The following is a 26,478-nucleotide window of genomic DNA, read 5'->3' as shown; positions in this document are numbered from 1 at the left end:
GTTGCTAAGGGTTACACTCAGATGTATGGTATTGATTACCTTGAGACTTTTGCTCCTGTGGCTAAAATGACTTCAATTCAAGTTTTGTTGTTTCTAGCTACTACTTTTGATTGGCCTCTTCACCGGTTTAATGTTAAAAATGCCTTTTTGAATGGAGACCTACATGAAGAGGTCTCTATGTCTTTACCTCCAGGGATGTATGGAAAGGAAATGCAAGGGAATGTGTGTAAATTGAAAACAGTCCCCTAGAGCTTGGTTTGAGAGACTCAGAGCTGCCCTTGTTTCTTTTGGTTATACATAGACTCAATCTAACCATACTTTGTTTGTGAAGAGAAGTAACTCTTTGGTGACTTTTATGATTGTTTATGTTGATGACATTGTGGTTACGGGTAATGACACTCAAGAAGTGATTAAGCTCAAAAGATTTCTTAACACTGAATTTGAGATAAAAGATTTGAGGGATCTTGGATACTTTTTGAGAATTGAAGTTGTTAGATCTAAGGATGGTGTCTTCATTTCTCAATGCAAGTATGTTCTTGATCTCCTTGTAGAGACTAGTAAACTTGGTGCTAAATCGGCTTCTACCCCTATAGACCTAAACCATAAGCTTTTTGCTACTAATGGTGAACTGTTGACTGATAGGGGAGTGTTCCAGAGATTGCTCGGGAAGTTGTTATATCTCTACATGACTCGGTCAGATATTTCCTATGCAGTAAGTGTTATTAGTCAATTTATGCATTCTCCTAGAGATACACATTTAGCAACTGCAGAAAGAGTTTTGTGCTACTTGAAAGGCACTCCAAGGAAATGTATTCTGTTTGCCAAGCATGGACACATGAAGCTAGAGGCATACACTGATGCTGACTGAGCGGGATGTATTGATGATAGAAGATCCACCTCAGGATATTGTGCCTTGATGGCAGGGAACATTGTCTCATGGAGAAGTAAGAAATAGTTTGTAGTTGTCAGATTCTCAGCTGAAGCAGAGTACAGGACAATGGCACATGGAGTGTCAGAATTATTGTGGTTAAGATCACTTTTGGGAGAGTTGGGTATTGACTATGAAAAGCCAATGATGCTCTATTGTGACAACCAGGCAGCTATCAACATTGCACATAACCCTGTTCAGCATGGCAGAACTAAGTATATGGAGGTTGATAGACATTTCATAAGGGAGAAAGTTGCTTCAGGGGAAGTCTGCTTGCCATTTATTGCTTCAGAAGAGCAGTTGGTTGATGTTTTGACCAAAGGTGTTCTAAAAGGAAATCTGATACACTATATAAGCAAGATGGGCATGATTGACATTTATGCTCAGCTTGAGGGGGAGTGTAGAGAGACTAGGCTGAATGGGCCCTAATATTTCTTTTATGTTTAAGTAATGTTATATCTGTTTTATGTGTTAATGGGCCTTTTCTTAATGGGCCTGTTAACCTCTTTTTAAGTTCTTTTAAATTACTACTTTGCTGGCCGCCCACTTAAAGGGCAGACTTGTAATTAGCATGATTAATTAAGTTTAATAAAAGATTAGTGAAGGGAGAGAGAGAACCATCGAACTCTCTTCTTCTACTATTCTCCTGTAACCTTTCTTTCTCTCTCACTTTTCTTATTTCTTTTATCAGTTTTATATCAGATTTGAAGGACAGACTAACATCTAACTGGCAACTAATCAATATGTGCCTGAAGTCCTTGGGAATTCTTTTTTTTTTCCCTGTATTATTTGTTTCTTCGATGAAGTGTTATGCTACATTAACCATACCACCCCTCCTTAAGACATGCATATAAAAGGAAATAAGAAAAGAACTCAAGGGCAAGAAATTCTAAGATTAATTGAAGCATAAGGAGCTGCTTAACTCTATCACAAAACTTTCAACAATGACTGGTTTTCAACTTTTCTCAGGAGATTGTATAAGATAGACTTTATTCAGAAGGTAAATGGGGAGAATTTGTAACTTTGTTTTAAATTCCCTTGCCCTGCTGGTCCCTCTATGGTTTCATTAGGGAATTCTAGATTTTTCAAATCAATCAATCTTTGTGTAGTTTTCTTCAATGCGAGTCTGTTAACTTTCATGTTTTTTCTTTTTTTGTTAATAATCATTGTTTGTGATTATGATGCATTGTTTTTATGCATCTATGTTTATTCACTGCTATTATTATGTGTTACAGTATTTATAAAGCTGTTCTGAAGTCCAAAGGTTCAATAAATGAGGTCAACCAAATTGCACAGGTTTGTTTTGATTTGCTATTGAGAAAAATCTGGAGTTATCATTAGAATCTGTTACAAATCTGTATTATACTTAATTCATTGTTTACATTTCCTTCATGTAACAGCTTCGTATTATCATAAAACCAAAGCCATGTATTGGAGTAGGACCTTTATGTAGTGCACAGCAGGTGAATCTTTGTTTATGTCAAAGTTTCAGGTTCTGTCATTTGGACTACTTATGCATGATATTTACCATTTGCTGATTATTGTGCTGTATACAGATTTGCTATCATGTTCTTGGACTTGTCCATGGAATTTGGACCCCCATACCTCGTGCTGTGCGTATAGTCCACAATTTCTTGTCTCTACTTTGTGTTTCTCTTAATTTCTATCTTAAAAGTTGAAAAGAAATATAAGGTTATCCTTTTATCAGATGAAAGACTACATTGCAACCCCAAAACCTAATGGTTATCAAAGTCTTCACACAATGGTGATCCCCTTTCTGTATGAGAGCATGTTTCGGCTAGAAGTTCAGGTAACTTATGTCCATCTGTCCATCATGCATTGGATATCATCATCATCGTCGTCATCATCATCATCATCTAAGTCTTATCCAACCATATATGGTTGGCTACATGAATCATGTTTTGCCATTCCATCCTGTTAAGGCCCTGTTCGCTTTTCAGGAAGTTACTTACCCAGGTAAATGCATTTACCCGGATAAGTGTTTCTTAGGAAATACTTACCCAGGTAAGTGCATTTACCCATGTTATTTTATTTCCCAGGTAAATAAGAAAATGGATGTTTTAGCCATAAAAACCATTATTAAAAGGGACAATTTTGTCCCATACAAGTGTTGGCAACTTTCCCCCCAGGTGGGAAAATTACTTACCCACCTGGGAGATGGGTATCACTTACCCACCCAGGGAAAATAAATTTTCCATGGACCTCACATAGATTTGAAAAAAGAACATGGGCATCTTGGTCAATGGGAACCAAAGTCCCATTGACCAACTTTCCCCCCTCAAAATCCAAAAAAAAGAATAGTCCCCAAGTACCATATCAAAACTGTCCTCTCTTGGGAAGAAATGAACAATAAAGAAAAATATGTTGAATGTACTTTGATCTTAAATGTTGCCATTTGAATCTATTGTAAATATTTATCTCTATTTACTCTTGGCAGATAAGAACTGAAGAGATGGATCTGATAGCTGAGAGAGGCATTGCCGCTCACTACAGTGGGAAAGTATTTGTCACTGATTTAGTTGGACATGCCATGCTCAAAGGAAGAAATTCAAGAGGAAGAACAGTCTGTCTGAACAATGCAAACATTGCTCTCAGGGTAGATGATCAATCACCCTTACCACATTCTGATATCAAGTTCTTGATAGATTTTCATTGTAATTCCTTTCAAATCTTTGTCTCAATTGGTAATTTATGGATGTGATGTTTATCAATAGATTGGCTGGCTAAATGCTATTAGAGAATGGCAAGAGGAGTTTGTTGGGAACATGAGCTCTAGGGAGTTCGTTGACACAATCACCAGAGATTTGTTAGGAAGCTGTGTCTTTGTGTTCACTCCAAAAGGAGAGGTAAGATAACAGTTAATTACATGCATTTTACCTTCAAATATTATGATGTCAAGTTTCTTACTCTTTTTTTTGACATGTTATGCAGATCAAAAACCTGCCTAAGGGAGCTACAGTGATTGACTATGCTTATATGATACACACTGAAATTGGCAACAAAATGGTTGCTGCAAAGGTTATTTGGATTTGTTCCACCTTGCTTCACCTTATATTGATTTAGCATTGTTTTTGAATCAGAAACTAAGCAACTTTTTCTGATGCAGGTCAATGGTAATCTTGTCTCTCCTTTGCATGTACTGGCTAATGCTGAAGTTGTAGAGATAATTACATATAATGTTAGTACTCATCATTCTCCCACAATTGCAGGAGTGGACTTTTTTTCTATGGAACTTTTCTTTTAATGATTTGTACTTGTCTCTCTTGTTGATCAGAAAATTTCTGTTCAAACTTTTGGAAGCACATGAATTTTCTTTTGTTTATATCAACTTTTCATCTCACATCCCAATATGAAGACAAAGATAGGTTTCTATGTCTCATTTTTTTTTATGATAGTTTTAACTTCATACTCTTCTTATATTAAACCTCTCTTTCACAAACTACTGCCTCACCAGGGCAGTTATTTATTTGCTTCTCTTGCTGAACATGTCCAAACAAAGCATGTGAGAAAATATATAAATATTCTATCATCATGCTTTTTAATGATGGATATGCCACTGAACAGAACATAATGGCAGAACAAGATTCATTTTGCTGACTCCTTATAGTTGGGATAAGGCTTAGGTGGTGGTGATGATGATGATGATGATGTCATCATGTTTTTAGTTTAAGTTAAGCTTAATGTTATGGCCATGTTTTAGTTACTAAATGATGCATATTGTGATTGTACATTGAAAGACTAGAAGGTTAAAGAAGAGCAATTCTGAAGAATGTACTGCAGTAGTTTATAGTTGAGAGATGACCGAGTCATTTGTGTTAGTGGCTGTCGATGTTATCAGCAAAGAGGATGCTAGTGCAGTTGTTAAGAAATGTTATGATTAGGAAGGGTAAAGTCCCACTGAGGTGAATGTGATGGGGAAATAAGCAAGTTAAAGATTTGAACTTTGGTTTCTTTTTCTATGGATTAGTTCTTTTTCCCATACAGCAAGTCCAAAAGAAAGGGCAGTTTAAAGAATTGTATGATTATATGAATCTCTTTTTCCCTGATCATAGCTTCCTGACTCAAGTTTTTGCAAGTTTGGATGGATTGTACTAGTAGGGACTATGGTTTATCTCCAGTGGCTCAATTTAGAGGATCCCCTATGTTATGAACTGTTAAGGTTGACCATAAGGTTCCTCCATGTGACAAAAACAGATGGTTATCTATGGAACTTTCATGATTGACCTAATTCGGAAACCCTTTTTATTTATTTATTTGAATGCAAAATGAAATCATGGGATGACAAATGTGAGAATGCAAGTTCAAGTCTTCGAGTGGCCACTTCATCCTGAAATAAGGAATGATGATATTTTCTTACTGGTTTTCCCTACCTTTTCTTTCAAACCAAACACAGCCTAAAAGATGAAAAGGAATTCCTGTGACTCCTATCCAGTTTATCTTTATGCCTGGTCTATTTTCTTTCTTCACCATGCCAATAAAGGTATTTGAGATTTTTCTGCAGATTCAATGATATTATCTAGCAAGGAGAAGAAAAAAGGATCATCTGGCCAAATGAAAGAATTACATAGGCTGAAGGAAGAAGAGAGGTATTGTGTTCAAAGAGTACTGACTTGCAGGTTGGAGAGCCAAAGTATTTGGTCTATGTTTACTTCCAGAAACCATGGTTTAAGTTAAAACTGTTGGGATCTTAAGCTAAAATGTTTTAAGCTAAAGTCTTTTTTTGTTTATTGAGGCTGGAAATTAAAAGGTCTAAGGTTGGAAGAGTTGCATGGAGTATCATTCCTGTGGCAGTATTTTGGGAAGTGTGGGGGGAAAGGAGTGCTAGAATATTTGAAGGTAGAGTTCAGTAGAAGAGGTTACAAAGAAGCATAGTTTTCAAGGCACCTAGGCGAGGCTAGGCAACAGGGGGGCGCCTAGTCGCCTAGTAGCCTAGGCGATGGATTTTTTGAAGTAAAAACAAAACATGTATCCTAGGGTAGTTCCCTAGGTTCCATAATCATATTTCCTTAATAAATATCCATAATTTTCATAAGAAAAGTATAAACTTCATGTTAAAGTATAGAAAAATCAACATATTTCCAACATATTCATGAGAAGAAAAAGAAGAAAGAAAAGAAAATTCGAAAAATATAGGGGCTAAACCCCTATTTCTCTTATAGGAAAAGAAGAAAAGAAAAGGTGGAAGAAGAAGAAGAAATTAGTATATAAGAAGACAAAATTAGTAAAGAAAAAGAAGAAAATGTGTTGATTGGACAACATTTTATGTTCTTTCTTACTTATTGGTTCAGGTTTTGAAGTCTTTGAGGGTTCAATACAGCATTTAGCAATGTTGTGTTGATTAAACCCTAACAAATAAGAAAATAACAAAAGGAAATTAGTATATAAACACACAAAATGAATATTTTAGTTTAAAAATGTCTGTTTTATCATTATAACCTCAAAAAATTAAGAATATAAAAGTTTGTTATAACACGCTATAGAAAACTGTTTGGCGATTAGGCGAGGAAGACTCTAAGGGCACCTTGTCGCCTCGACAACTATGCAAAGAAGTTAATGGGAATGTAATTTCCTTGGGTGGTAAATCACATATTGTTTAAAGGAAGAAGCTTTTTTTTATTTGTATAGTTATTTTTGTACATGGATGATACAGTTGATTGGTATACTTGTGTGGCCATGTATCCTATGTACAGGGGCTTCTTTCTGTATCATTTGGTTCTCTGAATGAAATAAATTACTTTACAGTTAAAAAGGGGGAAATTAATTGCTTTCCATGCAAAAAGAGGCATGGGGTCCTCTTGTTCTTAAAAAGATCAGGGCTTTTGTTTGGTATTCCAACTTTAAAAGGAACACTTGTGATTAGAACGGAGGATAACTGCATTATGTGCTTACACTATGGTTGATTATTAACCATCTCTTCGTTTTTCTGATGATGAGAGCAATATTATCCACTTCAATATGGGCAGATTTCTTGGGTGCTCCCTTTTGGGTTGGGACCTCAGGTTGTCTGAGTTTTGGCTGACCCAACTCGAGCCTGCCTGACATTGTATACCATAGTGTATTTATGGCTTGTGTACATGTATCCAAGGTTCAAGTATCAATACGCCCTGATACGGTGCAAGGGGTTTATTGGTACTTTGAACCTTGTGCTCATTCTTTTTTTTTTTTTTTTATCAAAAATACGTCAGGGGGTAGGTATTAGGCCTGTCTACCCCCTGAAATAGGTCAAACCACGCAAGCCTTCTTATTTAGTGTATTAGTGACCCACCAATATGGGCCGATATGTGATGAAATTTTGAACTTTGCATGTATGTATATTACAGATTTATACTACCATATAGATGTATGTAGGGGTGTCAATTGGATTGGATTTGGTCCAATCTGATTCAATCCAATGAGTCCATTTCAAGTGGACCAAGTCCAATCCAATCCAATGAATATTTTGGACCAGTCCAATTCAATGTCTGGACTATCCAATCTGTTCAAATTTGTTCTAATTTAGTTTAATTCTAACCCGAACCTGGTCCATTGACACCTATATTCTTATCTTCTATCAATGGACCTGATATTGGCTCAATCCAACCCAATCCAATATAAATTCATTATGGATGGACCAGGTCCAATCCAATCCAATAAATACTTTGGACCATAAGTCTGGACTGGTCCAATTCAACATGTCTTGTTGGTCCATCCAATCCATCCAAATTGATTTTGGTTTAGATGGGGTCCAATCCAAATCTGGTCCATTGACAACCCTAGATGTATGTATGGTCTTGATCTTCCTTCCTGAAGGGCATGTAAAGACAGGTGAATCATCCATGGCCTTGACATTTTGTAGTGAAGAAACAGTTACTAATAACTTTCCTCAGTATTGCTGCAAGCAACAGATGGAACAGTGGTTATGTTGGGATCATAGCCTACTTGTAAGTTTGTAAGTGGTTTTAAATGCAAGCATCAAAAATCAGAATTCTGTCTTAAATAAAATTTTGGTAGCATTATATTGGTATCACCTATTGAGGTGTAATATCTTTGACCGGGAAGCTGGTAGATTAATGGCTTTTCTGGGAGAGGTCAGGCAGGTCTAGATCTATACAGGTAACCAAGAATAGAGAATATGGACAGCAGCCTTGTTTGGAGTTTTCTAAGTAAATTCATTTTATGAGGTTCTGCAGGAGCCAAGGGGTGAGCCTGCATCTGGGAAATGGATCTGGAAGGCTCATGTTCCATCCAAGGTAACCTTCTTTCTGTGGACTGCTATTGTGGAGAAAATACTAATGATTGATAGGTTGATTGAGAAAGGAGTCTTCTGTTTATGCAACACGAGGAATCACATTTCGATGCATTATTCTTATGTGTATGATATTTGGCTACACTTCATTCAGTTACCCAACGGATCCTGGGTGATGCCTAGGCATTTGTCCGATCTGATAACAGCATGGCTAGTCTTGGATCTCAGCAGCGGAGGCAATATCCTGTGGAAGTTGATGTTATTTGCCATTTTCTGGAGCCTCTGGATTGAGAGGAAAGCAGTATTTGACAGAAAAACCAAACCCAGGGAGAAGATAATTGCTAAAACAAAGATTTCAGGGTTCATCAGGCGCAGATTGTTTTTGATTCAGGCATTTGATTTCTATTGGCCTTTTGTTTCCCTTAGCTGCTCAGACAATCTATATGATAGTAATTCTCTGTACTGTTTGAGGGAACCTCTCTCTCCTTTTAATTAATGGATACAATTACTATTTTATCAAAAAAAATCCCTAATAACCAGAGTGCAGACTTCCCAAAAGCCTCTTGTGAAGGCCTGTAATGAAATTTTATGTCTTTTAGACATCACCTTCAAACCCTTGTGATCCAGAAAAAAAAAATGAGAAAAGGTTCTCTCTCTTCTGAGTGTAGGGATTCTTTAGTTAGCATAAAGGAGTAATCCAAAAGGGGACTAGATGATATTAAAAAGTGAAACTTGGTGATAGCATTGATCATTTCAATTAACATTTGCTTCTGGTTCCATGCATCTTCTGTCATTTGCTAAAAATCTTATCCTTTTTCAATATGGTCTTTTTCTGAAGGACATCATCCTGCAAAGCTATGAAAATTGGTTGGAAAAACTCTTTGGCCATCTTAACTTATTTTTCATGGCTCATAATATCTATTTTATGTTTATCTAGGCTCTTTCAAGCAAATCTGCTTTCCGGAGGCATCAGCAATGGCTCCAACATGCAAAAACTCGAAGTGCCAGACACAAGATTATAAAAGTGGGTACTTCTTTTAAGATTGACTTGTTCTTTTGTTTTTATGCTGCTATTCCACTAATGAATTTTTTCTTATGTCTAGTTCTTGAAAGAGCAAGCTGCATTGTCTGCCATTGAAATAACAGCAGATACTGTAAATAACTTTGTGGCTGACGTTGAAGATGAAAGTGATTTAGAAGAGTTCTCAAAATCTCCCAAGAATACTGAACCAATGTGGAAGAAGGTCCTTGTAGATGTTCCAGAACTCTCTTATTTGAAGAGAAGTAACGACGATCCTCTCCACATTCATAATGGTAAAGCTGGGGTTCTTAAGGTCAATGGGAAGCATAATAAGAATGTTCAGGATATGAGCTTGAAGGGCAAAGGAGAGGTTTTGTCTCAAGGAAATGGTATTGCAGAGTTGATGCATGCCAACATTCCAATGTATAGGGAAGTCCTGCCTGGTTTGGATAGCTGGAAAACGGGCAAAGTTGCCTCCTGGCACAACCTTGAAGGGCATTCAATACAATGGTTCTGTGTAATATGCATAGATCGAAGAGGTAAGCTCACAGTTCTCAATGACAGTGTTTAATGTTCCATCGTTCCTCGTTTTTTTAAACCGTAGACCATTGTGAGTTTGTGGGATCCCGGCATCTCTTTCAATCTTGTGTACATTTCATTATTCACATTTTGAAGTATGAATTGGTTTTCACCAAAATTTCAGGTATGATGGCAGAGGTTACATCAGTGCTGACAGCTGTGGGTATCTCTATTTGTTCTTGTGTGGTGAGTCACGAGTTGGTGTTCAGAGGCCTGTTGCTTGTTAATGTTGGTCAATTAGGAATTTGGATAATTGGATGGGCTCCCCACGAAGCACGCCCCACAGCCCATCCCCCGTGCATTGGGAACATCTTCCATCCATGACAAGGTTCAAAGTATCGACACGTATCGGCCGATACGTATTGTTCCGGGACCCCTCTGATATGCCCTTACAGTGGGTGTATCAGAGGTCTGACCGGTTCAGGGGGTGGAGCCCTAAACCGTTCCCCCTGAACTGGTTGCGAAAAAAAATAAAAAAAGAAAAGCATCAAAAGCTGTATCGATTCGCCCGATACGCCCATATCGGCATATCGGGTGTATCGGTATTTTGAACCTTGCCCATGACAAATATGAGAGATGTTCCTAATGCACAGGGGACGGGCTGTTGGGCGTGCTGGCGTGCTATGTGAGGAGCCCATCCAAACTCGTCAATTAGGCTGCGAACATCTCTAATATGGATGGTCTAACATACCTTTAATGAGCAGGCAGAGATTGACAGAATAAGGGGAATGGGTGTCATGCTATTTCACATTCAAGGGAATCTAGACAGTCTGGTATGACTGAGTGATAAGCTTTCATGTTTGTGCCACCGTTCTTTATGATACACCTCTCTGAAGATCTTTGTTTTTCCCTCAGGTAAATGCTTGTTCCAGTGTTGACCTGATCCTTGGCGTTCTTGGCTGGTCTACGGGTTGCAGTTGGCCAAGTTCATCGGAGAACCAAAGATTACTTGAATGTTAAAACATTCAACAAGGAGGAATTTGTCCACCTGGAGGAAGTCCGACAATTATGTATCAGATTCCTGCTTTATCCCATGTTTCGCTTTTCCTCGAGGTTAAGAATCCAGTGGATTCCATATGTAGATTTTGGTTATTTGTATTTATTCCTTGGTTTCATTAGTTTGTTCAAGGTTCATACAGAAATAACACAGCAACAGATTGTTGAGCGAGGGGACTGTATATAAAGGAAAGAGTTAAAGGGACTTCGTGACCATGTTGGGTTTGGCATACTTGTAAAGCTTCTTTTTCTTGGAAAGAACCGAGACTGAAATCTGTTATATGCAATTGGCCGCATAAAGCCTCTTCCCACTGAATTCTGATATTGATATTGAGGTAGGTTTTTGTATTTTAATTCTTCATTTTTGTGCCTGCTATTTCTTTAATTAAACTCTCCTGTTTTATCTTCTAGCGACCCTGCCAGCCTGTTTGTCTCAGCATTTGAATCAATGGAGAACTCCTTTCCTTCTAGGTCCTCGTCTACCTCTTCAACCAGTTCATTGTCACGGACTTTAGACTAAACCAACCCCTCTGAACCAAGTTCAAAAAATATAACTAAAAAAAAAGGAGAAATGAGCCTTGATACAGGCCGATACGCCCGATATTTTGAACCTGAGGAAAATAGATTAGATGTCTCACGTTCTCGTTCATCGCATGCAAATACAAAAGGTGGAATACAGCGGAACCTTTAAAAAATCAAACAAGCCATCGAATTGGAAAGTATTGAAGGCATTAACTTGTCTCTCTTGTCCTCGTGCCAAGTTCAACCATTCAGAAACTACCGAACTGGAATCCTCTAATAGAGAACTGACAAATGGAGCTAGTCATTAGACCCGAATGTACACCAGAAGCTCGAAATAGAAACTGTTTAATTTGTTCTCGCATTCTACATTCTAAACCAGAATCAAGGCCTTCTCCATCCATCTAATCTTGCAACCCTGGGCCTTGAGGATCTGCAGTAAGTTGGATGACAGTAAGTCCTTGAGGGTGCTAACCAGCTTCAACTTTTTGAGTCTCCCACAGGACACTCTTAGGGCCAGCTCATACCCCTCCAACGAGACATGGGCAAGGTGCACCAGCTTGGCATCTTGAAGGCATTTCAAGTTCCTCATCGCCATAAACAGCCCCGCATCTGATACTGGACAATAACTCAAGTTTATCTGCATCAAAAAAAAAAATCTTATTAGAGTTTATATTGGATTTCCCATTCATTTCTCTACTTCAACTCTTCAAGTAAAGCAAATCCTCAGGAAAATTTTGACCAAGAATCAGGTTATCAACCTGTCGGAGGTTGCATGCATACTGGGCAAGAGCCAACAAACCCACATCGTCAATGTTGTAGCAACGTTTTATGTCCAATTCCGACAGGCTCTTGCATCCCACAGCAATTGCCATTAACCCCTCGCTTGAGATCTTTAACAGCCTCCGCATCTCGAGGTCCTGTAGATCGCTGAGGTTGCTTATATATTTGAGTCCTCTATCACTGACCTCCATGCAGTATGATAGGTTGAGCTTCTTCAGCTTCTTGCAGCCAGTTGACACAGCTGCTAGTCCATCATCTCCGATGCCCGTGCAGCTGTAACAAATAAATCAAAGATCGTCTTCATTATATGGTAAATGGCATGCAAAAAAGGAAACCAACCGTCAGCAGGTAGGCACCCCACCGGTACAGATCAAGTTCACGAAGCTTGGTGCATTTTGATGCCACATGTTGTAGACCCTTGTCTGATATGTTAACACAAAGTCCTAGTTTCAAGTAGAGGAGCTCGGAACATGTAGATAAACACTTGAGCCCTGCAAATAAGGAGAACTGAATTTAAAATTTTGAACTAATTTTGCACAGAAATGGCTGTCAAGCAAGCATTCCATTCAAATTTCAAGCTCTACCCATATCAGTTACGCCACTACAATCAGTGAGGTCCAGCTCCTCCAGTAGCGAGCAACTTGATCCGAGCTGCTCCAGCCCCTTCTGTGTGATCAAATCGCAGGACTCCAACTTGAGGCAAACAAGCTTGGTACAATAAGCCGAGATGGCAGACAATGATGCATCAGTGATCAGATGGCAACAGGTGAGATCAAGGACCTTCAAATTGGCATGACCCACAACCAACTCAGCTATGCCTCCATCTGTCACCCCGGCACACTTGCTCAGCCCAACTTCAACCAAGTGTTTGCAATTGGCCCCAATGGTCCCAAGGCTGAAATCATCTACTCGAGCCCCATCAATTCTAATCGATTTCAGATTTCTCAACTCCTTCAATTGGTTGAGAAAAGGTGCGGCAAATTCCTGTTAAATCAAATTATCCATGTTCCAAATTCAGAACCGCACAGAAACAATGTTAACGAATAAAAGATTTTTCGCAAAGCTAGGAAATACTTACAGAACAACAGTAACCGGCACCAAGCTGAAGCAGACTCTCTTCGTGCCCTTCAACTACCGAGATTAAGCCAGATAATGTCACATTCTCACACCTTGATACATCAATACTCTGCAACCCGTGAAAAATTGCCCCTTTTGTTAAAACAAAATAAAAAATCATGAACCCTAAATCCCCTTTCTCCGTTCTTTGTAAAATCTTTTTCTTCAATTGTTTTATGGCATTTGGCAGTTGGCATTTCCATGTACGGAATTCAACCCTCTCTTGCTACAAATAGTAATGTAATAGTGTGACATGCTCTGTTCGCAAACTATCGTATTAGGAGTCAATAGACCTTATGTAATTATCAGGGATTTCTCGAACCCTCATTAATGAGTTTCAGAGCTGATGTGAAAAAGAAACATAATTGAAACCCCTATTTCGGGCAAGGATCGGAACCCAGAAGTTGGAGAAAATAGAGCAATTTCCTCCAAAAAAACCATTTGATTTTATTGATTTGCAGACTAAAAGTTGGAGAAAAAAGAGTAAATAGGATGTAAAATAACTAAAATAAACCTGAAGATGAGGATTCCGGTTTCTGAGGAAAAGCAATCCATCGTCATCCACAAAGGAGCACCCAACCACCGATAACGATTCTAGCTTTCGGAGATAGGAGATTGAATGCAATGAGTTGTTCGTCACCTAAGAACAACCCAGAAAATTAAACAAGAAAATAACACGACAAAGAATGAACGAACAGACGAACAATCGAATAATACCTTGAGATAAGAAATATCAAGAGATCTCAAGCCCGTAGACTTCTTCGAAAGAAGCTCAATTCCAAGATCGGTTATCTCCAAGCACCATTTGAGGCTAAGCCTCTCCAACTTAGTACAACCGATGGCTATCTTCGCCAATCCGACATCGGTCACACCCAAACACTTGACCAACTTCAAATCCCTCAATCCTGTAGCACGCGATAGAGCAGAAGCCTCCCGATCCCCAAGCCCCAGGCAATAAGAGAGGTCGATCTCTTGCAAAGACGGGCACGACTTCACCACCACCTCCAACCCACTCGATCTCAATCCACAGGCTCTAGAGAGAACCAACTTTGTCAGTCTCCGGGTCCAACAAAACCCCCCAGGCTCAGCCCCAAAAGAGAACGCTATCGTACCATCGTCAACACGGGGGCAGACGGACAGGTCGAGAAGTTCAAGAAGTCGGTACCTGCGAAGGAGATTCGGCAGCGAATCGTGCCGGAAGACTCGAAGGGCCTTGCGATGAAGAGATTCTAGTCTGAGGAAGCATTTGCAGACCAAACGCCATGCTTTCCGATGAGAGCTGTCAATTAGGTTGTCGAGTACTCGTAAAAGTAGATCTTCGGTTAGGACAGTTAGCAATGAAGGAGAAGGAATGAAGATTGTGGATTTAGGTTTCTTCATGGTGATAGTCATGATAGAGGTTGGTCCCGCTTAGACAGAGAGCGAACTTAGGTAGGAACGAACAAGAAGACGACACGAAGGTGGAGAAGAAGTTGGTGGGTGGTGGTGAAGAAGAGGAGCTGCGATGAAACGAGACGGGTGTTCCGGCGGAGACGTTTCTGTTTCGCTTGCATCGTTTCGTTGCTTTGTCTGCTTAACACCCAGTAGAGAAGAGATGAGTGTGAACCCAGTTATTCCTCAAAAGTTAGTTGCAGCGGAAGCATGAGCACCGAGAGAGAGAGAGAGAGAGAAGAGGAAATTGTAATATGCAAAGACCGGGAAGAGGAAGTAGAGACCTTGTCGAAGAAACACCTCCACTGAATCGTACCTGCCTTGTTCAGTTCTTCTTCTTCAACCTCGATCTAGAGTCTAGACAGGGAAGAAGGGAGAGAGGTAGAGAGAGAGAGAGAGGGAGAGAGAGAGGGGTGTCAGTGATGTAATGCGGAGTTGCGGACCACCTTACGTTGAAATGACTTAAAACACCCATGTTAAACTGTGAAGAAGGGGTAAAGTTGATAATTGTGGATGCAAGGTCCGGGCCAACATGGGGGGTAGAAGTGGAAATATACAATTGTGCCCCGTTAATTAATTAATAAAGTAAGTTATCAAATTAACAGGTGCAGTGCAGTACCCTCCTGGGCCTGGCCCTCGTCCTGACTCCTGAGTGCTGAGTGTGTCCAAAATGTAAAATGTAAAGTACAAAGCCGTTCGTGAAAGCTGTGCGGCACCGGACTGCTCCCTCACCGTACGGTATGTGGGCCCCCATTTGTACGTCTGTCTATTACTCGCTCTTTCACATGGATAACAGGGTCAGGGGAGAGACTGTGTGGGGACCACCACCACCCCCCATCACTGTTCACCTGTTCACATGTTCACATCACACATAACACCCTCCCCCGCGAGTCCGCGACTTTTTAGCGAAAACTCCGGAAATATCCAGTGGTGTGGTAGTAACGTAACCGTCGTAACGTAAAGGGCTTAGTAGGGGTTCAGCCATCTCCGCCGTTGATCGTCGTAGAGAAGAGAGAAGAGATACATACAAAATTACAAATATGGGAAATGGGGAAGGGAGAAGGATTTTTTGTCATTAGTCACTACGTGGCGGTTCTTGAGAAGGACCACCCATTTAAAACGATTTTCGTAACAACGGACACATTCTTTTTTTTTTTTTTTTTAATCTTTTTGGGGGGCTTTTCTGGGCTGAACCTCAACGCAATTAACTGGACTAGATGGATTTCACAAAATATATATTTATATACTCCCAAAGCCCCAAAAAAATATTTAATTTTATTTATTTATTGAGTACAGTCCAGTCTCTATCTAGAATCGATTCGGGTATATGAATTATTGAATTGGTGAAGACGGAAAGTGATAAATAAATAAAACCAGGTTTTGACCATGGGCAAATTTCTTGAACTATCTTTATTTACTTAATTGACTAATTCTATCTGACGTTCAAATATTATATCGGTGGTTCTTCGATACATTTTTACCGTGGGTGTTTTGAGATTTTGACCAATTTAGGAGTGGCCGTATTTAAAATAAAAATAACGGTATCACGTCAGATCCACATACATGTTTCAATAAATGTCCATATATATGAATATTTGGTTTACACGTTTATTGAAAAATTGGACATGTTTTGTAAATCGGGACTCTATCGATGTGTATCTTATATGGTGTTTATCTATCGATACATACATGAAAAAACGGTGATGAAAATTACCTTACCAAACAGCATAGTGTTGATCATTGCTTAAATTGTAAAAGTGTTTTTTTTTATGGAGGTCGGTTAAGCGTAGAAATCCCTATAAAAAACAGGTCTTGAAAGCATTAGCATTTTTTCTTGAAAATCGGTCTCAAAAAGCGTCCACACTTCCAAACATCATCTTAGAGAGTAGATGGCCTTAAACCCATTCTTCTTAGCTAGATTTGGAAAAAAATTAAAAAAAAAAAAGAAGCTATTGATACTGCTTAACAGGTCACTACTAACATATCGGATATATCGATATCCTATCTTTACTGTTATTGTCTTAAAGTACCCCTATTGTTTTTATAACATCATCGTTAATTTTAACCTTAATTCTATCAATATTTTTAACCTTGATTCTATCTATATTTTTAATCTTGATCCTATTTTTAACATCATCATTAAATATTAACAGAAAGAAATAAAATATCAAATTTATCTTCCATTGTTCCTTAAATTTTAAAAAAATAAATCTGAATTGATAAAAAATTTCATCATGTAATTGTAGCGGAAGCTGTTTCCAGCGGACTCAACGTTCCTTTGCATGAGCTCTCATTCAAAGGTTCATGGCGTGAATAATAATTAAAATGTGGATGAATTTTGATGAAATATTAACGAACGATAATAACTAAATAATAAAAAGATAGAATGTCAATTAACTACACAGCATAATTACAGTATATCGATAAAACCAGGTTTTGGCCATAATTTATTAATTTTAATTGTGGTTGGAGGCAACTGGCAAGTGGCAACGGAAATGAAGATGGTCACATAGGGGGACTGCACAACACTCTTTACGTCAACCAGTCCATACAATTAATTACCCACTTTCTCAAATCTTTAATATTAACCGAATCCAAACCGTTAACGGGCGTTTTAAAGGGTAAATTTTTTAAACTATTTTTATGATTTAGCTTTAAATTATTGTTATGGTTTAGTTAATTGATTAAGTATATTTTACTGTTTGAAAATTGATTCATATTATCTTTACTGTTTCTGATAATTAACTAATACTTCTTTTACTGTTAATGTCATTAATAGAAAGATGAAAAAGACTATTTTACTCTTTATTCTTTTACAAATTTTCAAAATAAAAACAACTTAAACATGCAACAGGAATCCCATACTGCGTTCCAATGGAACCCAATCAAAATTGAACTTACAAAATAATTTATTGAAAGATCGGAGAAAGTAAAGAGAGGTCTAAGAACGGAGGCTGAGAGAGATCAGAGAGCGGAGATTGAGAGAGACAGAGGCAAAGGGGGAGGTTTGAGAACTGAGAAAGGAGAGAGAGAGAGAGAAGGGGATAGTGAAATAGGGGAGAGCGGAGGTTACAGGCTTTGAAGGACAGGTGAGATTGTTTCACCAGTGTTGGCCTTGAAATAGATGTTAGCAAGCGGCACTGCTCCAAGGCGGTTTGTCTCACCAGTGTTGGCCTTGAAACAGATGGTAGCAAGTGGCACTATTTCTGTAAAATGGTACAGAGACAGAGTATTGAGAATGAAAAGATTGTCTTCAGTTTGACACTTAAGTTAAATATTTATAGGTGTACATCTTCGATTTACAACTGTCTTAACAACTATCTAACTGAATGACAACTGTTTAACTAATTTTGTTATACAGCCAAGACTCCCCTTCAAGTTAGACATGGGTTGGATGTTGGAGAAAGCATGCCCAACTTGAACAATAAGGAGTGAAATTGTTCTCGACCAAGAGCCTTGGTAAGCACATCAGCTAGCTGAATCTTTGAAGGTACATGGCAAGTGATGATTGTTCGGGACTGTATAAGATTTCTTACAAAGTGACAGTTTATTTCGATGTGCTTGGTTTTTTCATGAAATATCAGGTTGGCTGCTATATATAAGGCGGCTTTATTATCACAGTATAGTTGCATGGGTTGGGCATGAGAAAGCCCAATGTCGAGAAAGAGGCGTTTCAGCCAAAGAAGTTTACTTGCTGCAGCGGCCATGGCCCGATACTCCACCTCTGCTAAAGACCTTGAGACAGTATTTTGCTTCTTGGACTTCCAAGATAGGGCAAAACTACCCAACATTGTGATATAGCCGGTGGTTGAACGTCGAGTAGTTGGGCAACTGGCCCAATCTGAATCACAATAAGCTCTGTGTTAAACCACTTGATGCAGATAAGTATATGCCATGGGAAATTGTGCCTTTCAAATATCTGAGAATGTGAAGTGCAGCGTCCCAATGTTCTTGTCGAGGTGCACTCATGAATTGTGTGAGCATGTTGACAGCAAATGTTATGTCAGGCCTTGTAGCTTGTAAATAGACTAGTCATCCAACTAGTCTTTTGTATTGGGATGTATCTTGGAGTAACGTCCTAGTTGCTAATGCAAGGTGGTGTTGTTGTAGCATTGGAAATGAACTAGGCTTGCATCCAGTCATTCCAACATCCTAAAGAATGTCCAGAGTGTATTTCCTCTGACAAAGATGTATACCAGTCTCAGTTCGTGAGACTTCAATCCCGAGAAAATAAGTGAGTGGCCCTAGATCCTTTTATGTGGAAACATGACCCCAAGTATTTTTTAAGAGCATGAATTTGGCGGGGGTCACTGCCTATGATGACAAGATCGTCTACATATACTAAGACATCAAGAAAGTTGTTTGGACTAGACAAGGTAAATAAAGTGCAATCTGCATTTGAGGCCTGAAAACCATGTGAATAGAGTGCAACGGCAAGTTTCTCAAACCATTGTCTTGAGGCTTGCTTGAGGCCATAAATGGAGCGTTGGAGTTTGCAAACTTGAGCATCGTCATCCTTAAGTAATCCCAGAGGGGGGAGCATATAAACTTGTTCATGTAAGTCTCCATGTAGGAATGCATTATTTATATCTATTTGATGGAGTTCCCACTTTCGGACCGCAGCAATGGATAAGAGACATCGAACGGTAGTAAGCTTGGCTATAGAAGCATATGTTTCATTGTAGTCAATGCCTTCTAATTGAGTGTAGCCCTTTGCTACAAGCCTAGCCTTGTACAGTTCTACAATTCCATCAGGTTTGAGCTTGACTTTATACACCCATTTGCATCCTATAGGTGTTTTGCCTTTAGGTAATTGAGTCAGGTTCCAAGTGTGGTTGCAGCTGAGAGCTTCAAGCTCATCATTCATTGCTTGACACCACTTCGGATCTATAATAGCTTCATTGTATGAACAAGGTTCAATGGTGTGTAGCAGGGAAGTGGTAAAGGCGGATGGTTGTTGTTCAACAAGGCCTGTCAATGGATGAGCTGTAAAAAAATTGGTGGCTGGTAAAGTGGGGCAAATGAAATTTTGAAAGTGTTTGGGGACTTGGGTGGTCCTAGTAGGTCTGAGATTTGGCTGGATGAGTTTAGGTGGTTGATGGTGCGCAATCCGGTCACTCCTAGCTGGCACTCGTGTGTCTCCCGAGAGGTACCTGAGATGAGGAAGAAGAAGAATCCCCGGGGGGTTTGCCCGGCGGGAAAATTCCGACGATTAAGTCAGTATTCTGTGTAAGAAGCAAAGAGAGGATAAAGGCTAAGAGTGAGATAGCGCAAGAGATTTTCAAGATACCCCTGTTCTCTGATAAAAGGCCCCTTATAACAGAATTCCGTTGCATCAGGCCCACTGGCCTTTGATAGGGCAGGTACAACCACCACTGTCAACCTGTCGTAGCCGTTACAGGCAGGACTGAGGTGGCACACGCGGGATCGTCACTGTAGGGTACGTGCCTATAAGGTACAAGACACTTTCTAGAGGTGGCAGGCACAATACTATCCGACAAGGGACATCGCGGCTGTCCCAGATTTGTCAGGTACGTGAAGGGATGGGATATCCATCACATGGACGCCCAAATCTTGTGGAATAGATAGGGCGAATTTCAAATTTTTTTTTCTCCCATCTTTGCAGGGAATCGAATTATCTATTTCAGAAAACATATTTTCAAGGATCAATCTTGAACCATGAACCAAATCAGATCTGAACCAAAAGGGGTAGGAGGGAGGATATACCTGATACGGAGAAACAATATCTCCCAATGGAGGTGTTCACACCCAAGGAAGGATCCAAAATCTGCTCCCACTAAAAATGACACAGTGCAGGATGGAGTAGAATCAACAATGTTCTTCCAAAAGAACTTGACCCTTCGCAAGAATCAACTGGATGGCTTGTGAGTACAGCTCCAACCAATCTTTTCCTAAAAGATTGGAATCAAGATCAGATCTTGATTTCTCCCAAGAACTAGAGATCGAACTAAAGGCAATGGCGGCGGCAGGAAGGAGGCGGCAGGAGAGAATTCGCAGGGTGCAGAAATCTCTCTTTCTGTGATTTTTCTCAGCTCTGAAGAGAATCAGATGTCTATCTTTCTTAGGCTGTCGCCCCCTTCTTTTGTTAACCTAAAAGATCAGCTCCTAATCCAATTAGGAGCTGCTTATCCAAATCATATTTGGATAAGATCTCTCTTTAGGTGATAGGGATAAACCCTTATCTTATCTGCAGATTAGATTAGCTTTCTCCCAATCTCATTAGGAGGTTTCTAAATCTGAATCACATTCAGATCTGGACTCTCTGAGTGGATAGGATTAAGACCCTATCCTATCTACTAATCTATCTCAGAATTCGCCCCATAATTAATTAAATAAACAGCCCAGTTCGAAATGGGCTTTAGGCCCATTAAGCTTATGTACTCACTTAACCTTCCAAATTGCTGCCTAGTTGGGCTTCCTTGTAAGGCGTGGGACCCAAACATTGATCTACACATCAGCCACATGGGTTCGGCCCAGCCTTTGTTACAAGGCATAGCCGAATACACTGTTAAAGACAGTGCACCCCCTGAAAACCCATCTTATGGACTCTATGGGCCCAATACTTATCCTAAGTGGTCCCTGGGCCAAGCCACCTTGTAACACCCAGGGACTGTGGGCAGATGCAAGATTAGCCCATTAGGTATTATCCTCAATGGTCTTACACTTAACCTCTCAGCCCATAATGATCATACACTGCCCGACAAGAGAGGACCTCTCCCTCGGCTGCAAGGAACAGTGTTGCACTCTCTACTTATATGGATCCCGGGAATTAAAACCTTTTGCAAACATTTTAGAAACCATAATATATACTTTTATATCTCATATAAAATATACTTTGCAAAAAACAAATCTCAACGGTTGAAATCGGCTGCCGGCAGTCTTGGTTTCCATTAGAGAGAGTGCATCCCCGATCATTACCTTTGTCCGACAAAGGGGCTGATCCTTTCACTATGATCACCCACTTAGATGAATTCTCGGATTGTCCCAACATACCAAGGTTTTGACCCTTGCTAAGGATCTCACTGATTGGTACATCAAAGACAGCCCAATCCAACATCTAGTGTAGTATCATAATCGAGCCTAGGGGTTAGGTGTAACTTTCCAGTTTTTCCCATCTATCTCCAAGGTCCATGGCAATACTGGAAATCTGGTCCGGTTCAAAGGTTCTATTAATCCTACACTGTATGTGCCTATGGTCTCACCCTGGCAGCTGAGACAGGCCACCCCAACCGACTTGGTGGCACTACAGTGTCAGCCTTGTCAGGATAGGTCTCCCCAGACCGATCCACTGGCTGTGAACATTCTAAACTAACAGTGTCCAGTTTAAGGGTATTACACAGAAACATACCAAGGGAACATGAATCAAATATGTACTTTTATTCATTTACAATAAATTCATAAAGTACATCATTCTTGATTGAAGCTAAGGGCATACAAAACTGTCTAACAGCTCCCACTTGCACTTAGGTCCAATCAGGTACTAGCCGGAGTCCCATGCTTTCCACATGTTTCTCAAACACTTTCTGTGATAGTGGCTTCGTCAATGGGTCTGCTACATTTTCCGCTGACGCTACCTTCTAAATCAGGATGTCCCCTCTACCAACAATCTCCCGTAGTACGTGGTACTTCCTCTCGATGTGCTTCGACTTCGAGTGGGCTCGTGGCTCCTTAGCTTGAGCAACGGCTCCATTTTTGTCACACAACAATGGAATGGGTGATGTGCTGGACGGAACTACTCCCAACTCATGAACGAACTTCTTCATCCATACGGCTTCTTTGGCAGCCTCACTTGCGGCAATGTATTCGGCCTCGGTTGTGGAGTCTGCTATGGACCCCTGTTTGCTGCTTCTCCAGCAAATAGCACACAATCCTATCGTGAAAACATATCCAGATGTAGACTTTCTATCATCCGGATCCGACTGAAAATCCGCATCTGTAAACCCTTGGATCTGTAGTGAACTACCATCGAATACCAGACAAAACTCTTTTGTCCTTCGAAGGTACTTTAGTATGCATTTCACAGCAGTCCAATGCTCCTACCCTAGGTTGGCCTGGAATCTACTTACTACACTCACTGCCTGGGCGATGCTAGGACAAGTGCATAGCATGGCATACATGATGCTCCCTATGGCTGAGGCATAGGGAACGTCTTTCATGCTCTCGATCTCCTCAGAGGTCTTTGGAGACATCTTCTTGGAGAGATTGACTCCATGCCTGAAAGGAACATTTCCTTTCTTGGAGTTTTCCATGCTATATCTCTTGACTATTTTGTCAATATAAGCAGATTGGGATAATCCTATTATCCACTTCGATCTATCTCTATAGAGTCGAAGAACCAGTATATAGGAGGCTTCTCCAAGGTCTTTCATGGAGAATTGCTGTGATAGCCATACTTTTATCGTAGTTAACATTCCTACATCATTCCCAATGAGTAGAATGTCATCCACATATAGAACCAGAAACGTAACCTTGTCACCATTGGTCTTTCTGTAAACACAGGGTTCATCCGGGTTTTGCTCAAAATCAAACCTTTTGACCGTAGAGTCAAATCGGATGTTCCAACTTCTAGAAGCTTGCTTCAATCCATATATAGATCTATTCAACTTACAGACCATGTGTTCCTGACCCGCAGCTACAAAACCTTGCGGTTGTTGCATATAGATATCTTCAGTAAGATCTCCATTCAGGAACGCAGTTTTGACATCCATCTGCCAAATCTCATAGTCATATTAAGCTGCTACAGCTAGCAGGATCCTAATGGATTTAAGCATAGCCATGGGTGAAAAGGTTTCCTCATAATCGATGCCTTTTTTCTGAGTGTATCCTTTTGCCACCAGACGAGCTTTGTAGGACTCAACCCTGCCACCGGGGCCCTTCTTCCTCTTGTAGATCCATTTGCAACCAATTGCTTTTACCCCGGAGGGCGGATCCACTAGAGTCTAGACTCCATTGGTCTCCATTGAGTCCATTTCAGCTCTCATGGCATCTACCCATTTAAGGGAGTCTATGTCCAACATAGCTTCCGTATATGTTACGGGATCCTCTTCACTAGTCAAGGTTTTGATCAGGTAACTATCCTGACCGTAACCAAAACGGACCGGTGGCCTGGACACCCGGGTAGATCTTCTAGGTTGGTCACTACCTGGAACTTGTGGGACACCTCCCACTGCATCTGAGCTCTCCTCATCAAGAACAATTTCCTGACACAGATTGTTCAGGATGTAGTCATTTTCCATGAATACTGCATTCCGACTGCAGAACACCTTCTGCTCACCTGGATCATAGAATAGGTAGCCCACTGAGCCCTTTGGGTAGCCTACGAATAGGCAACGACTGGTCTTGGATTCCAATTTGTCTGGATTCGTTCTTTTAACGTGAGCCGGACAACCCCAAATCTTCAAGTGTCGTACACTTGGTTTCTTTCCGGTCCAAAGCTCATAAGGAGTCTTAGGAACCAATTTGGTTGGAACCCGATTCAGCACGTATAACACGGTTTCTAATGCGTATCCCCAAAAGGATGTGGGTAACTCTGAATGGGTGAGAAGTGACCGGACCATATCCAATAAGGTCATATTCCTCCTCTCTGAAACACCGTTAAGTTGTGGTGTAGCAGGAGGAGCCAACTGTGATACTATCCCATTGTCCTTTAAGTAGTCCCTGAATTCGTCAGAGAGATACTCGCCACCTCGATCTGATCGAAGGGCCTTAATTTCTCTCCCTAACTGTTTCTCGACCTCTTGCCTGAACTCTTTGAACTTTTCAAAAGATTTAGACTTGTGTCTCATTAGGTACACGTAACCATATCGTGAAAAATCATCGGTGAATGTAATGAAATACACGTATTGGTTATGGGTCCTAACACTCAGGGGACCACATACATCAGTATGTATAAGGTCAAGCGTGCCTGTACATCTTTCAGGCTTACCGTTAAATGGCCTCTTTGTCATCTTACCCTGAAGGCAAGGCTCACAAGTGGGAAGATCTTCTACAGTTAGAAAATCCAAAGGACCATCATTTACCTGTCTTGTGATTAGGTCAATACCAATATGGCCAAGTCGGTAATGCCACAGGCACGTGGGATTAACTGAATCACGTGCTCTTTTCTTGGGGATTTCAGCCGACGTAGTTTCGGCTATGTTTGTTTCTAGAGAAGGATGTAGAACATAGAGACCGTTCTCCAGTTCCCCATATGCGATGAACTTATTGTTTCTTTTAATAGTAATCGTATTACTGAAAAAGATAGAATATCCATCCGCACATAGCTTTGAGACAGAAATCAAATTTCTTCTTAGATTTTGCACAAAAAGACAATCTTTAAGTACAATATTTCCTTCTCTAAATTTTAATTCTACGGTGCCTATTGCCATAGCTACAACGTTTGCAGAAGTCCCCAAGTAGAGCATCACTTCTCCATCATTCAGCCTTCTGCTTACCTTGAACCCCTGCAGTGAGTTATACGCATGAGTTGAAGCCCCATAATCAATACACCAGGACGCAGAAGTCACCATTAAGTTGGTTTCTATGACACAAGATTCGAAATTACCTTTCTTGGATTCCAGGTACTGAGGACAGTTCCTCTTCCAGTGACCGTTTTGTTTGCAGAAGTGACATGCATCTGCTGTCCTGTCCTTCTTCTGCTTCTTGGGCTTGGTAGTCTTCTTCTGAGGCTTCTTTGCCTTCCTCTTTTTCTTGCCCGTTTTGTTAGCTTCAACAAGCATCACCACAGGCTCATCCTTAGTAAGTAAGTCCTCGGCCCTTTGCAACATATTGCTCAGCTCTTGGGCGCTGACATTCAGCTTGTTCATATTGTAGTTTAATATGAACCCATTGAAGGAAGAGGGCAAGGAGTTCAGAATGACATCTACTTGAGTTCCAAGATCTAGCCTGGATCCAAGGGCTTCCAGCTCGTTAATGTAACCCATCATCCGAAGACAATGGTCGTGAACTTTCTGCCCCTTGGACATCTGAGCGGTCATGAACATTTTCAAGACCTTCTGCCGAGTAGAACGGTTCTGCTCTTCATACATTGTTTTCAGACTGTCCAATATGTCCTTAGCGAGTTCGATCTGATCGAACTGCCTCTGTATTGAGTTGTCCAAAGAAGCAACGACATAGCAGCGGGCTAGGGAGTTTTTATCCTCCCATTATTGGAATTCTCTCCTACGGGCTTCAGAAGCCCTATCACCCGGACGTTCCGGGGCAGGAGACTTGACTACCTTGTCCAGTTTTTCAGATGTTAAAACCAGCATTAGGTTACGGTACCAGTCGGCATAGTTTGGACCCTTAAGTTTGTTGTCGTCAAGAAGCTTTGCAAATTGTCCGTTTGCCATTTTCTGATAAAACAACAAATATCAGTCCACAACCTTATTTGATTCATGTTCAAGTCATAGATATGGATTTTAATCTATGTTCCATTCCGATTTTTTCATCTCTGAGTTTTCTCTCCTGCTCAGGGACGGAGACAGCGACTTGTCTCTATAAATGTGGGAAACCACATAGGGTGCATGGAGCCAACAGTTTCAGCTGCAAAACCCCACCACCTTTCTATGAAGGATCACATCCACTCATCATATGAGTTTTCCCTTTGGCCTCTGCCATACAAGGTTCAGAGCCGTTTTCAGGTAAACCATTCTGTCCAATGAGTGCTTACCCATCATATTCGTGAACGCCAAGGTACCATGAGAGAGTTCCCATTTTCTGGTGAAGCCCTCCCACATCGGTCTATGACGTCCCTATCATCTTATGAAACACTTAGACAAGCCCAACAGCAAATGGATAGCCCATTTTCTGGTGCATTTCCTCATTACTGAATGACCCATCCTCATGCTAATGATGGAA

General features: G+C 40.4%; 2 protein-coding genes across 7 annotated transcripts in view; one reads left to right on the top strand and one right to left on the bottom strand.

Moving 5' to 3' along the window:
- LOC104606209 (putative GTP diphosphokinase RSH1, chloroplastic) overlaps positions 1 to 11,086 on the top strand; it is a 41,122-nt gene extending 30,036 nt beyond the window's left edge. For 2 of the 6 annotated variants that reach the window (XM_088903122.1, XM_088903123.1), the window contains exons 12-25: positions 2,164 to 2,224; positions 2,329 to 2,391; positions 2,485 to 2,541; positions 2,637 to 2,738; positions 3,387 to 3,545; positions 3,664 to 3,795; positions 3,881 to 3,967; positions 4,056 to 4,127; positions 8,119 to 8,178; positions 9,112 to 9,198; positions 9,278 to 9,734; positions 9,899 to 9,960; positions 10,479 to 10,547; positions 10,630 to 11,086. In XM_088903122.1, the coding sequence (XP_088759248.1) occupies positions 2,164 to 2,224; positions 2,329 to 2,391; positions 2,485 to 2,541; positions 2,637 to 2,738; positions 3,387 to 3,545; positions 3,664 to 3,795; positions 3,881 to 3,967; positions 4,056 to 4,127; positions 8,119 to 8,178; positions 9,112 to 9,198; positions 9,278 to 9,734; positions 9,899 to 9,960; positions 10,479 to 10,547; positions 10,630 to 10,734 (1,573 nt within the window). In that variant the 3' untranslated portion in view covers positions 10,735 to 11,086. The remainder of the gene's footprint in view (positions 1 to 2,163; positions 2,225 to 2,328; positions 2,392 to 2,484; positions 2,542 to 2,636; positions 2,739 to 3,386; positions 3,546 to 3,663; positions 3,796 to 3,880; positions 3,968 to 4,055; positions 4,128 to 8,118; positions 8,179 to 9,111; positions 9,199 to 9,277; positions 9,735 to 9,898; positions 9,961 to 10,478; positions 10,548 to 10,629) is intronic. The other 4 variants (XM_010271302.3, XM_010271301.3, XM_088903124.1 and 1 more) reach the window with 3 other exon arrangements.
- Positions 11,087 to 11,373: 287 nt separating this feature from the next.
- Positions 11,374 to 15,292, bottom strand: LOC104606210 (F-box family protein). Its single transcript, XM_010271304.3, has 7 exons — positions 13,906 to 15,292; positions 13,703 to 13,828; positions 13,151 to 13,258; positions 12,657 to 13,056; positions 12,434 to 12,563; positions 12,051 to 12,345; positions 11,374 to 11,929 (listed from the first exon to the last, which is right to left on the bottom strand). Exons 1-7 carry the CDS (start codon positions 14,578 to 14,580, stop codon positions 11,663 to 11,665), a joined length of 2,001 nt encoding a protein of 666 aa, XP_010269606.1. The 5' UTR covers positions 14,581 to 15,292; the 3' UTR covers positions 11,374 to 11,662.
- Positions 15,293 to 26,478: the final 11,186 nt, after the last annotated feature.

Source organism: Nelumbo nucifera, chromosome 4 (assembly GCF_055504915.1).
Source record: "Nelumbo nucifera cultivar China Antique chromosome 4, China Antique-T2T, whole genome shotgun sequence".
Classification (NCBI taxonomy): domain Eukaryota; kingdom Viridiplantae; phylum Streptophyta; class Magnoliopsida; order Proteales; family Nelumbonaceae; genus Nelumbo; species Nelumbo nucifera.
Note: the sequence above shows the minus strand (reverse complement) of the source record. Positions and strands in the feature narration are given on the sequence as shown.